Raw genomic sequence first — 14,675 nt, 5'->3', positions numbered from 1 at the left:
AACTCAGACTATTAAAGTCGTGAATTGGTGGATTTGGGAGAGTCCGGGCATAATTAAATTCAGCCGAGCCATTAGCCTCCTTAGGCGCTCGTACCCGATTGCGGGCGCCGAAAAAAAAAGAGAGGTTGCGACAGCTTGGCGACTCCGCTGGGGACTTGAGGACTTAGGCCTTTATGTCTTGTTTAATATCTTTACTAACTTAGGTTTTTTTATGTAGGTCAAAAGCTTAGAAATTTATTTTAATTTTGTTTAAAATAGATTATCTTGTGATTATAAATTGTTATGCATGCTTTACTGTTTTAAACACTACACATGGCACACACAACCCGGCCGTCGGACCTGGGCCGCCATAGGATTTCTAGGATGGTGTTAAGAAAGATACGACCTCGAACGCGAGACTGCGATGTAGAGGTTGCCTTTCTTTTCCCCGAATTTCTTAGCCAAGGTTAAGAGGATATGCTGCTAACGCGAGACTGCGACGGGCGGATATCTTTTTAATCTCACAAATCCTTCTGAGTTAGAAATCGAGCCGCACATCCCATCCGTATGTCGTTGTGCTTGCCATTTTATTTAAAAGCAAAGTGATTTCTTTACTTTTACTTAGTCTTTTCTGGCTCATGGCAAAATAATGCAAGAAATACATGGGGGAGTATGTGGTCCTCACATGAATGGACATATGTTGGCCAAGAAAATAATGAGATTGTGTTATTACTGGTTCCCCTTAGAGAGCGATTGTGCTCACCATGTGCGAAGCTGTCATCGTTGTCAGATCCACGAGGACAAGATAAATGTCCCTCCAACTGAATTGCATCAGTTATCTAAGCCGTGGCCATTTTCAATGTGGGGCATTGATGTGATTGGCCCAATCAATCCAAAGGCATCAAATGGGCACCGGTTCATTTTGGTCGCAATCGACTACTTCTCAAAATGGATCGAGGTTGCATCCTATGCAAGCGTAACTGCACGAAATGTTATGAAATTCATCGGACGTGACATAATCGCCCGTTATGGCGCACCGGAAGCTATCGTCACGACAATGGGTCAAACCTAAACAACAAGTTGATTGATCAATTGTTTTCGAGTTCAAAATCCAACATCTGAACTCGTCCCCTTATCGTCCACAAATGAATAGAGCTGGAAGCCGCCAACAAGAACATCAAGAGAATCCTATCCAAGACAGCTGAAAACTACCGCAAGCGCATGAGAGGCTACCCTTCGCACTAACGGCGTATCGAACTTCGATTCAAACTTCCACTTGGGCAACGCCTTTTTCCTTGGTTTACGGCATGGAGGCGGTTTGCTGTAGAAGTAGAAATCCCTTCCTTGCGAATTTTATCCCAAGCAGAATTGTCCAAGGAAGAATGGATACAACAAAGGTTTGAGCAACTGAATATGATCGATGAAAAACGACTGAAAGCCCTCTGTCATGGTCAGTGTTACCAACAAAGGGTAGCTCGATCGTTCAATCAAAAGGTGCGACCCAAACACTTCGAGGTAAATGAGCTAGTCTTGAGAAAGACGTTGCCAATCTTTCCAGAGCCCGGAGGCAAGTTTGCCCTTAATTACAAGGGTCCTTATGTAATAAAGAAGATACTCCCTGGAGGAGCCTTGATTCTGACTGAAATGGACGAGCGGGAATTCTCCAAACCAGTTAATTCCGATGCTGTAAAAAAGTACTACCCTTGAAAGATGTTTATTGTTTGGCATTGCCAAGCACTTCTCTATCAGAATGAAAATGCTTATGCACCTTTATATATGAGTGATGTATTTACACCATCATAAAAAATGTGTGTTTGACTCAATGGAGAAAATGAATGGTGATGACCGATCTTTAAGGAAGTGTCATAAATCAAGAAGCAAACTCGATGGCATAACTTGACCAAATCGACATTACCCGGAAGCAGACGCGTAAGAGTAATCCCCGCCAATTTTGCCCAGCTCGGTGTAAAGGATGCGTCATTCGGAACCGAGGCTAGTTAAAAGAAACCTTTGTCCCAGTCAACAATCTTAGAACTGGAAGCCTCACTTCTTGTTCCGAGACACGTACTCTTGCAAGAAGTGAAGGAAAAATTCCACAGAAGAAAAGCATTGAAAATCAATCAACGACCAGCAATCATGCATACGGGGCCACAAAAGGAAAGCATTGAAATGTAAAAGAGGCCGTCAAGAACTTCCCTAAGAACCAGCACAAATAAACTCAGGGAAAAAGGTAATTTGGCATCGTTTCTAACACTCACTCTCCGAACTCATATTGACAGAAACATTGGAATTCAAGAGCGATTAAGTGGTTAAACAAGGCAAATCAAGTGATCCAAGCAAGGAAAAAGAAGCAAAGATGCCCGATTAGATTCCCAACCCGGCTGATCATTCATGTGTCATATCCCTAATCAATAGGACAACCATCGACACCCTTTGTGAATAACCTTTTTGATGTTCAAGGCTTAACAATACTATTCCGTTGACCTTTAAAGCTACCAAGAAGGTCTTTTTGAGCCAAAACCATTCACTTGTTTTGAAGAGTCCAAACTCCATCATATTTAAAATACTACACGCCTTTTACAAATGGATTTTTGCATGATGATTTTGTCTGTCTAAATCACGGATTCCATTGAGGATTATGAATAGACGGCTAAGTGAAGAATACAAGATTAATTGAGCATGCTAGATGAGGCGTGTCAGAATGATAACAGGCAAGCCATATCCTACACACAGACCCCCATCTATACACTTGTGAGATGAGTGCAGAAGATTCCATGGCTGCAGGGTAAAGAGTTCTCTCGCGAATGGTACGATAACCAAAATAGTGAGAGGCATTCCATCGCTCACCCCATTGAGCCCCATACACTGGTGAAGCTTCTCTCATATCCTTGTCAAGAACCACCCCACACTGGGGCAGATCGGAGACAAAACAGCATCACAAGGTGAGCAGAGGGATAGAAATTTTCTTGCTTGCACTTGCATCAATCTTTGGGTGTCTTTATTGCATATGAACACTCACATTAATTTAAGTGCCCTAGAGTCATGAAGAGCAATTCTTTCTTTACGCACTTGTATCTATTGTACAGCTCAATTGAGTCTGTAAATTCACCCTCACATGGAGGCAAAACAGAAGTTATTGCCATTTAAGATAGCATAGAGCACCTATCAAGATGAAGACTCAAGAGTCTAATAACGGTGCTTCGATTGAACTTGCCTAGGCTAGTTCCTCCAACGACAAGAATGAAAAAACATGGGTATAAAAAAGCGGTGTAATTCGGTAAGAACAAGGTCAATGCCCATAAGAGAAGAACTGGAGTAAAAATAGGGGCATGAAAAAAGCAGTGTGCCTGGTAAAAGCAAGGCCAATGCCCCCCAGTCAAAAATGCAGCCAGGAAAAAGTTGCTGTTGTGGTCCATAGAACCTCCATTTGACAAGAAAGACTAGTGACAAATGCCAAGACAGTCACGAACTCTCACCCTCTTACATGTGAGCCAAATCTCCGTTACATTCCCATTGTAAAAGTCTCTTCAGACTAGGGGCACTTCAATTAATGTAAGATTTCATATGTCTATAAACATCGCTCGAAGAAGTACGAGCAGGATTACTCTATCTCTTTTCGCAGGGTTCTTGACTTGTAAACCCGGAGATGATCGTGCAACATTTTCGTCCATCAGCTTCAACCTTGATGGTCCCCTTTGATGAGCCGCTGACCAAGACTTCATCACAGTTTTAACAAAGACCTCTCACATTGGTAAAGTCGTACCGTTTGCGAGAATACTCAGACCCCTGCTGACATGATGACAGTGAGATAGTGTGGTCCTTATGAATCATGCATCAATGGTCAGGATAGCCTTTTCCATGAGAGTGAGCGGAAAGTCCTTTCAAACTGAAAGTCCCTCATCTGGCATGCTCAAGACATTTACATTCTAAATGAAGGTAGAACTGACAAAATTATCATGCATGAATCTCATTTGAACTCATGAATTTATAGCATATACAATCATGTGTGCATATTGTGCAAATAGCAGACATACTCTCAAAGAGCAGAGATATTGCCAAGTAAGCATATTCCTATCCACATTTGTCTTAAGGTACCTATCACTGTCTAAGTACTCTCTTCTTGACACTCAACCTATTCAAGTTGTCCCTTGAGTTTCGATGCTTACCTTTGTCTTAGTATCCCTATTGTCTTTGAGTACTGGCCACCGATTCGGATACTCCTTTTCGACACTCGACTTGTCCGAGTTGTCCCAGTATTGATACTTGTGACTGACCAAGTATCTCTTGGAATACCTACTGCTGTCTAGGTATCCCCATATCATCAAGTACCCACCGCCATTCAGGTACTCCATTTTCATGACACTCAACTCGCTTGAGTTGTCCCCAAATAATATAGCAGCTGTTCAAACATTCCATTGCTTTGTGTGCCTGCGCCTACCCAGGTATGCTTCCTTACACTTGGACCGACTGAGTGGTCCCAGGTTGTATCATTAAATACTTGTGTTCATCCAAGTATTCCAGTACTTTGTACACCTGTGGCTATCCAGATGTTCCACCCCTTTTAAGTGCCTACGGCCATCCAGGTAAGTCTCGTGCTGCATTCAAGTTTATGTTACCAGGAGGTGAGAGACCTTCATGAATATGCGAGGCACGCCCTCGATATTCCCAATTACAAGGAGGTGAGAGACCTTCATGAATATCTCAGGTACGTCCTCGATATTCCATGCACCAAGAGTTTGTACCTATGATCATCCAGGTACCCCTTCGATACTTGTGAATGTCCAAGTATCCCCCGAGAATTCATAATTGTGATCATCCAAATACCCCTTCAATACCTATGGTCAGCCAAATACCCATTTCGACGCATGCAAAGGCCCAAACATCCTTCATGTTAGTACTTGTGAATATCCAGGTACTCTTTGATATGCTTGTGAATGTCCAGTATCGCCCCAAAACGGATGCCCCGAGAAAGGTCGGCGCATCTTCCGAGAAAGGTCGGGTTCCAACTAGTATCTTGACGAAGTCGACGCCCCACAAATCGATGCCCTGAGAAAGGTCGGTGCATCCTCCCGAGAAAGGTCGGGTTCCAACCAGTGTCTTTGATAGAAGTCAAACACCCCAGCAAAACAGATGCTCTGAGAAAGGTCGGCTCATCTCCCGAGAAAGGTCGGGTACTAAGCGGTGTCCTTGATACAAATCGGGCACCCACAAATGAGATGCCCCGAGAAAGGTCGGTGCATCTCCCGTCAAGGCGACCGAAGAAAGGTTCAGGTCCTAGACAAATCATGGATTGTTTTAACAGGCGACCGAAGAATGGTTCGGGTCTTGGAGAAGCAACTTCCCGTCACGGCGACCGAAGAATGGTTCGGGTCTTGGAGAAGCAACTTCCCGTCACGGCGACCGAAGAATGGTTCGGGTCCTAAAGGAGCAATCTCTCGTCAAGGCGACCGAAAAAGGTTCGGGTCCTAGACAAATCATTGATTGTTTTAACGAGGGCGATCGAAGAATGGTTCGAGCCACAGGAAAAGCAACATCTTCATATCACCAGGTAAGATGACGCCTTGATACTTGCCAAAACTCGGGGTTCACACCCTATCTCACTTACTCCCGGTAAGTGGCTACCATGTGTATCTTCTTATCTGCCTTAGTATATGTAAAGTTATATTGCTCTTTTCCTACATAGAATAATAGATCCCAAATAAAATATAATTCGCTACGCATGTATGGATAAAATTGAGGCATCGTCTTGTCTTTGAATGCAACCTCGAGCTCACCTTCAAAGAGGGGCGTGTTGACACCTCAATTTTATTTAGGTTAATTTTATTTTATTAAGTTTTTATTTTATTTAGGATAAATAAGATAATTAATAAACAAAAAAAAAAAGCAAAAGCCCAGCCCTTTTTCTTTTCCCTTTCTCTTCCTCCGCGTGGTCCATATGGCCCATTTTCCTTCACCCTTGGCCCGGCCCCTTTTCTTTCTTCTTTCTCCTATCTTCTTCTTCCTCAATCGCTTGCATCTCACGCGCGGTGGCCGGCGACGCGCGCGAAGGACGGCCTACAGCCGAGGAGTGTAGGGCGACGTCGACCGGAGGGGATAAGATCGCGGGCGCCATTAATGCCGGCGAGCCACTGAAAGCTCGATGGGACACCGGTTCGCCGAGCGGAACCGGTGGGCAAGTCGGAGGCCGGCGGACCGAGGCCCCTCCGTCGACCAAGTTCCTTCGCCTATAAATAGGTGGCTGCAAGCACGTCGGAGGGCGTGGTGAGCTCGGAAATCCTTCACCGAGAGACATCGGGAAGGGTTGAAGGGTGAGCGCGGGGAGAGAGCTCGAGTCGCGAGCTCGGCCCACCTTCCACCGAGACTTCGGGAAGGCGGCAGCGAGCAACCTCGAGAAGGTTAGATCCGGCCGGTGGAGGCTCAGATCTGGCCTGAGTGAGGAGAAATCAAGGCCGAGGAAGGTCCGGCCGAGATCTGCGGCGCCTCGAGATCCGGGAGTTTTCTTGCTTCTTTGTGCCGTCGGACGCCGTACCGCCGCCGCCGTTCGCCCCGACCAAGTCCCGACGCCGTTGCTTGAAGGTTTGCTATCGTGCCCCCCGGTGAGGCCGTCGTCAATCGATCCCCGCCATCACCGTTCATCGTCCCTGTTTGAGGAAAGGTAAAAGGGCCGTCGCCGTCGCCTTCGCCGAATTCGCCGTATTCTGCCATCGCCTTCACCGTTCATCGCATTAGTCATATTCTGCCGTCGTCGTTGTCTTTGCTGTCGTCGTCGTCGCCGCCGCCGCCGCCGCAATGCCTCAATTTCCCCCTCGGCGCCACAGATTCGTGAACCCTAGGGTTTGCGATTTTCCGGGTCATGGAGTCGGAGCCGGGTTGGCGAGTCGGGTAGGGTTTCGCGGTTTTGGGCGGTGGAAGGTCGGGTCACGAATCGGAGCCGGGTCGGGTAGGGTTCGCGGGGAGCCGGGTCGCGGAGCGGGTCAATGGATCCGGTCGTCGGGCCGGCCGGGGCGTCCCTAAACGCCCGCCACGGCGTTGTTTGAAAAAAAAAAAAAAAAAAAAAAAGGAAAAAGATGAAAAATCCGAGTCGGGCCCGTCGCGTTTGGGTCGCCGACCGGGTCGGACCCAACGCATGATCCGACCCGGTCGGTTTTATTTTGTTATTTTAATATAAAATAATAAATATTTTATTTTCAAAAAATATTAAAAAATGTTTTAATTTCCAAAAAATCGAAAAATATTAAAAAATGTCGAAAAATGTTTTATTTTCTAAAAAATCGAGAAAATCAAAAAATAATTTATTTTCCAAAAATATTAAAAAATATTAAAAACAATATTTTACTTTCCGAAAAATCAAAAAATAAAAATATTTCATATTTTCCAAAAAATGCCAAAAATCCAAAAAAAGCCAAAAATTCATGAAAAAGCCAAAAAGACTTGTACTTTTCCAAAAAATACCAAAAATCCCTTTTATGTCCAAAAAAATGAGAAAAATACTCAAAAATGTTTTTCCTCCCAAAATGCATGGAAAATCCCTCGAACATCCAAAAACCTCGGGTTTAAACAAGATTAGGTACCGAAAGGGCATAAGTGATTAACTAGTGTAATCAAGTCCTCGATCCTAATTTCTCAGTTGCGCGCAGAGCGAGTATTTCTCCCGATACTTCGCTTCGGTTTCTAATCGACCCACCCCAAATCGATTAGTGGTGACTCCAATTTAAAAATTGATTTACGAGGTTAAAAACTCATACTATTAAAGTCGTGAATTGGTGGATTTGGGAGAGTCCGGGCATAATTAAATTTAGCCGAGCCATTAGCCTCCTTAGGCGCTCGTACCCGATTGCGGGCGCCGAAAAAAAAAGAGGTTGCGACAATATTATTCTTGCCAGGAGTTGTTGGAATCTCTCACCCATATTTGTAGTGGACATTTGTAAAGCTGAAGCCAAGGAGACCAGAAAAGAAACTGGCAAGTCCGCATATTCCGTTAAAGGTAACATTTGCCTCTTAGGTTGCTCGGTTTAATCCATTTTCTTCCATTTCTTCTCTTGTAATTGAATGGTAAACTATGAATTAGGTACCACAACAGAGAACCGGGGAAGTGTGTGGCCATTTTATTCTTTACCAGTCTATTTGTTGAGAATGCTCCCGCGACTTTCGGCAAAGATGACGGCTACCCTTACTTTGTAGGTTCTTTATTGTGCGGCCATTACTTATAACCATAGGCCATGCACTTTATCACTGTGCTTTTGTTTGAACTGCAGATGAAAGAGGACTGGTTCTGTCCTTAAGACTTGGATCTTTTTTGCGGCAGACTTAGATTATAAAACTGAAAATGGTGGACAGGGAAGACTTGACCGCAATTGTTGTTAAGAATAGAAGATGGTGCATTTGTATTGTAAATGGCACACGCCATTTCTGTTCTAGGATGTCTGCGTGACTGAAATCTCAGTATTATGGTGGTTGGATGAGTGTTGGAAATTATGATCCATTTTCCACATTCTCTACACAAGAAGTTGTCAACTAGCCTAATCTTGAAGAAAGCCTTGGACGGTGGATAGCTTGAGGAAATCTTGAAAATAAGTCAAGAATAGCTGCTTAACCATGAAGAAAGAAGAGTCAAGAACATGGACAACAACTGGAACCATTGAACTTCCAGCCGGAAATATGCTGTCTAAGTCAGTGCCAAAGTAGAAGAAGAAAAGTTGAAGAAGGTTTATTAGTCAAACAAAACAAATGTCAACTAAAACAAGTTATCTAAGGTCCATCAAAAGTCTAGCTGTCTAAGGCGGTGGCTAAGGGCGCATTTGATAACGTTTATGTTCCGGGGAATAATTTTTTAACATAAATAGTTTTTTTTTTTTTTTTTCTGTTCGCGAGAACAATTTTTGAGTATAAGAACGCGCTTGGTAATCTGTAAGAAATTTCTATTCCAGGAATAGAAATGCATTTGGTAAACTTGTATAATTTTGTTGTTTCTTTTAATTTTTCAATATTTTTATTATATTTTTCATTTTTTCTTCATTCTTTGTTCTTTTTTCTTTTTTTTTTCCTTCTTTCTCCTTTGTGGCTGGTCGCCAGCCACGACGGTGGCCAGCGACCGGTTGGGCAAGGTCCAACGAGCTCGTCGGAGCCTCGCTAGGCCACCGTGAGGCTCGGCCTTGCTAGATCTAGGCAAGATCAAGCCTCGTCGGTGGCCTTGGTGGCCAGGCGAGCCTCGCCAACCATTGGCACGAGGTCAACCTCACCTGGCCTGGCGAGGCCAAGCCTCACGTCGGCCGGCGAGGCTTGGCCTTGCCTTGGCTAGGCGAGCTCAAGCTCGCCCACCGAGCCTCACCGTGGCTAGGCAAGCTCGGCCTCCCCATGAGCCGGCAATCTTGCTAGCCCTCATCGGCCGGTCGCCGAAGAGGATGACGGCGGAGAAGCTGAGAGACGGCGGAGAATGGAGGGACTTGAGACAGAGAGGGTGCAAGTGGATTGGCTGAGATAGAGGACACGGGCTGAAGTAGAAATAAACAAAAGAAGAGTTTTGAGTTTTTGTTTTTTTATTTCTTAGAAATTGTTTCCGGGAACAAGAAATTACTTTTTTCTACTTTTTGTTTCTATTCCAAATCTGTTCTCGGGAATTAAAAAAATAATAGATTTTTTATTCCCGGTAACAAAAGTTTTACGAACACATTCCTGTTCTTTTTTTGTTCCCTGAAACAAAAGAACAAAAAATTTTAATCTAGGGAACAAAAATACTGTTTGACAAACAAGCCCTAAGTCGATTGTAATTGCCTATAAATAGGCTTGTAGGTCATCCATTTGGCATGTAAGGTTTAGACCTCCACTGTGTGTGGAGGAGTAGAGCTAAGATAGTTTCTATACCATGAAATACTCCTCCATTACTAAAACATCTTATACTACCCATTTCCATCAACTACATAAACTATATCCCATGTTATTTATTCTTGAACTATCCTATATTGTCATTTGTTCATTTCTCAGCTCCCTTGCCATATATCACACACACCTACACACACGCTTCCGCAAAATCCAACAATAAGTTACAGGGATGCGTCACTGGGTGGGTTTTCTTTTACATAATTTCCATTGACTATGTTGATTGGCAATATCTTAATTGATGCACTGGTCATTCTTTGTTGCCACTTAAAGTGAATTGTCAATGCTGGAACGCATTGGTGTGTATTATTGTGGATTGAAATTGTGACAATTAGAATGATACATTGCTGGCATTCAACCATGTCGTAGTCCCATCAAGCATGTTTATCCTCTAAACCACAGCAAAAGAAGTGTGGCATTATGCCTCGTGCAATGATAGGCATTCAAACATCTTAAGGCGCCATTTCTAATCATTACTTCGAGAACTTCCCTCATGGGGAAGAGCAGTATATCTGGAATCGTAGATTACAACGGTGGATATACACCCAAATAAAATTTCAAAGGGTAAACGCGAGTCATAATTTGAAGATACGGATTTCAGCACACGTCCATGGGAAGAATCCCCATCGGTGTTACTTAGGAGACTGGTAGATCCCTATCCTCAAAGAATACTGAGGAAGAGAAGCTCCAGTCGTTGGCGAGACTTTTCTGAAGTATGTTTGAATGGTTGAGGAGAAGCCGCAGCAGAAGGGGATGAGGCCTTGAATCCATTCAAACTCGAGCCTCGAGTTTTCATGAACTGACTATCTGAAGTTCCAAGAACTGCCTAGAGACTTCCAATCACTGCCAACCACTTCATCAAGGGGCTTGTTCTTGCTGGTTGAACTCTTCTAAGAGGTGACGATTCATCAGTGAACACTGAATTGATCCGAGATATTAATTGGCAATTTGCATCAGTAGCCTATGGTATGCAGTAGCGAAGGACACGTGGAGTCAAGATCGAGGGGGTTGAATATTTTGCCAGCCACAATTTGGTGAATATTTGGGCATATCGTGCACATGCGCTTTTGCATGTCAAATCATTTCCTTCTTTACATTTCGGCCATGGCTTCCATCGTCCACGTGTCCCACTAGTGCATTAGGAAAGCTACATCACGAAGCTGCTAGTCCACGTATAATGCCCATCAATATCGTATCTCCCTCAAAAGATACATTTCAACTATCTAACGAAATGTCCCTGGATTCCTAACGATCACTATTAGGGGTGTCAAATATAGCAGAATCGAACCAAACTGAAAATTTCAGGTCATTTCGGTTCGGGTAATTAGTAAAGGAATTTTGGGTAGTTTGATGATTTAGTTTAGATATATTTTTTCTCCCTTCCCTTCTCACCTGCATTCTCAAGAATCCTAAAAAAGCACTATAATTCATCAAAAGAGAATTTTCAAAGGTTCACTCCAAAAATTGACAAAAATGAGGTCTCACCATAGAGAAAGCATTACTGGTATAAGAGATCAGCAAGCAAGTTTAATCATTCTCCCTATAGCTTCAGATTGGACCATCGGATGCTTTCATTCTTTAGAGTTGAGGACGAAAAGTGTTAGTAGAGTTGTACAATTACTGTTCATAATATAAATATAGTACCTTGGAAACTGGAGCATTATTGGAAAAACATATGTTGATATCTTCCTCGTGATTGGAAATTTTACGATATCAATAATAAATTGGGTCTTTTGAAGATTATCCTTCAGATATTTAGCTAATATGGTCTTTTGACCATAATGGAGATTGCTTGAGCATGATTGAATCTGTTGGAAAATATTGGTTTTGTTAAACAAAAAGATGGGGAGATGTTGGTCATTCTTCATTCCAATGTGTTTGTATATCTTTGTAAGCACTTGTACTGTCAAGTTAAGCTATTGTATAAGACTCAACCTGATTGAATGTCTTCCACAGTTGAAGTTTTGGTGTTATAAGAAACTGTATTTCCACAGTTTAGCTTGTTGATAAATTTCTTTGGCCAACGGATTTGAAATTAGCTCAGAATAAACATCTATAGTGAATCAAATGTAGTAGACTAGGTCTGGAATAACTTGATGGTCAATCAGGGCATATGTTCGAAATAGCCTGGGAAAAAAAAGGAAACCTGAAAACTTGACCCGAACCAAACCACATTTTTCATTTCCAACCAGTCCACGGTTTAGCTAAAAACAAATGAGATTCTAAATGGTTTGGGTGCCATGGAAACCCAAACCTGAACCGCTGACACTCGCGATCTAATAATTTTTATTCTTTGTTAGGGGATGATATGATTAGGCATTTATAATCTTTCCAATGAATCAATTGAGGCAGCAAAACTACAAGAACGAAGAGCATTCGCTCCGTCACCAACCCTATCTTCATCTACTCTCCGACTCCTTTCGTCGCAACAACTTGGCAGCTTCCCATTAGCTTCCTTTTCTTGACCACGACCTTCAGCCCCCCCGCCATATGGGCTGTCAACAGAGGCACGAAAACCGGCCGGTTCTCGAGAACCGGTCTGATCTCGAACCTCCTCAAGATCGACGCCACGACGTACTTCATCTGGATGAAGGCCATCTCCTTCCCGAGGCACACCCTCGGACCGGCCTGAAACACCGGGTATTTGTATGGACTCACCGCTCTCAACTCCCCCTCGGCGCCACCTTCCACTCCCGGTTCCACCAGCCACCGGTCCGGTTTGAACTCGAGCCTGTCCTTCCCCCACAGCTCCTCCAGCCTCCCCATCCCGTAGGGAAAGTACGTCACTCTATCGCCCCTCCTCACCGCGGTCCCGTCCGGCAACACGTCGTCCACCGCAGCGTGCTTCGAGTCCCACGCGACCGGCGGGTACAGCCGCATCGATTCACAGAGGCATGCCTTCAGGAATTTCATCTCCTTCAAGGCTTCGAAGTCCAAGCACTTGTTGTAGCTCCGGTCAAGAATCGAGTCAACTTCGCTCACGATCTCTTCCTCGGCATTCGAGTTCTGAGCAAGCAGCCAGAAGAGCCACGTCATCGCCGCCGATGTGGTGTCTCTTCCGGCCATCACGAAGCTTATCACCATGTCCCGCACCATCTCTTCACTGTGCCCGGCCGCAAGAAACCGAGACAAGAGGTCGCCGTCGTATTTTATCTGCTGATCGTCATTCTCTTGGAGCAGCTTCTTCTTCCTGTTCCGGATTATATCAACTATATCATCATGCACGAGCTTGACAGCTTCGGCAAGCTTCTTTTCGGACCCGATGTTCAACGCTCTCTTGATTTTCCAGACCAGATACACTGGGGAGGTGGCTCGCATTGCGCATATCCTCGACGCGTTTTCGAAGGCAGTCACCAGAGGAGGCAGCGGGCGCGAGAGGTCGAGGCAATCCGGGTCGGTGCCTAAAGAAACTTGGCACACGGTGTCGAAAGCGAACCGCCTGAGCAGGTCTTGAAGGTCCAGGGTCCGATCAGTATCGGCATAGTCTTGGAGAAGAGGCAAGAGACGGTTCTCGACCTCAGCTTCAAGCGTCCGCACGAGGAAGTCCCTCAACGAATTGGTGCTGAACTCGTGGCTGGCGAGCTTGCGCTGGGTGCTCCAGAGAGGACCGTCGACGTTGAAGATGCCACAGCCGAGAAAGTCGCCGAGGATGCTGGTGAAGGGGACGCCCTTGGGGTAGTTGTGGAAGTTGTTCTTGAGGACGTGCTCGACGTTCTCAGGGTTGGCGGTGACGACGGTGCGGCACGCGCCGAGCCGGTGGATGACGATGGTACGGGTAGGGGATCGGGAGAGGAGGTCGGTGTACCAGTCGAGAAGGCGGGAACGGTTTCGATAGAAAGAGAGGAGACATCCTATGATGGGATGAGAAGGAGGGCCGTGGCTCGTCCAACGAGCAGCCGAGCATGACGTCTTCTTGCTAATGTTGTGGTGAATGAGGGAGAGGAAGGCATACAAGATGACAGAAAACCCTACAAACAGGAGAGCAGACATGATGAGCTTGCAGTGCGGGATGTCAGGACTTATGAGTGATGTCCAAGAGCTTATGTATACATAGCTGTGTTGAATGGAGATGTAAAGCGACGAAGATGTATGTTTATCTTCTATAGAGAGAGACGGGTTTGGGGGGGAGGAACTAAAGAGGGTTGAACTCTTCATACTAAATTTCTACAACGTGTAATAACTGTTGGCGAGATAATTGGGATCAAACCGTATGGGAGTGATGGGTTCAATCCGAGAGCGGCCGTCCGCAGCTAAAGCGGGGGCACGCTACCGAAGGACTTTTTGATCAGCACACATCATCTTTCGGGGAAGACGAAATCAATTCGGAGTTGTGGCGGGGAGGAGGAATTGAAAGTTCACATGGTTCTCGAGCTTCAAAAAGGACGGGACAGCATGCGGAATTGCAAGGAAGATGAATTGATCGCAAGACGTTTTCAGCGGCGGGCGAGTACGTCTTGAATCACCGCGCTTGCCACCAGAAAAGAGGAAAAAAAAACATGGGGCCAAACAACAGAAGACGAGGGAGGCAATCATGTTTCCCCCCATTCGTTCTCACTTTTTATACACTTTGACGTGAAAGGAGTATGATAACTACGCGGTAGAAAAACATTGAGATTGTGTGAAATGTGAGGACATATGGATCATCACATGCATGCGGTGATAGTGCACTAGAAAACAACCAAATTGGTATCAATAGATGTGTTCGGTGAGATTAGTGGAACAAGCACAAATGACACGTCTAAATGTCAAATCTTGCTCAGTGACAATCTCACCGAAAAGACGAAATACCGTTGAAAATATGAACGATTGATATAAATCAG

At 44.7% G+C, this 14,675-nt stretch overlaps 1 protein-coding gene across 1 annotated transcript; it reads right to left on the bottom strand.

The window, feature by feature from the left end:
- Positions 1 to 12,258: 12,258 nt before the first annotated feature.
- LOC104434224 (cytochrome P450 94B3) lies at positions 12,259 to 13,845 on the bottom strand. The gene has a single exon (XM_010047197.3). The coding sequence runs from the start codon at positions 13,843 to 13,845 to the stop codon at positions 12,259 to 12,261; it is 1,587 nt and encodes a 528-aa protein (XP_010045499.3).
- Positions 13,846 to 14,675: the final 830 nt, after the last annotated feature.

The sequence above is a fragment of the Eucalyptus grandis genome, chromosome 2 (genome assembly GCF_016545825.1).
Source record: "Eucalyptus grandis isolate ANBG69807.140 chromosome 2, ASM1654582v1, whole genome shotgun sequence".
Taxonomy (NCBI): domain Eukaryota; kingdom Viridiplantae; phylum Streptophyta; class Magnoliopsida; order Myrtales; family Myrtaceae; genus Eucalyptus; species Eucalyptus grandis.
This window is presented reverse-complemented; position numbering and strand designations above follow the sequence as displayed.

Coding starts and splice junctions, on each gene's coding strand:
- LOC104434224 (XM_010047197.3), bottom strand. CDS start 13,845: ATGTCTGCTCTCCTGTTTGTAGGGTTTTCTGTCATCTTGTATGCCTTC.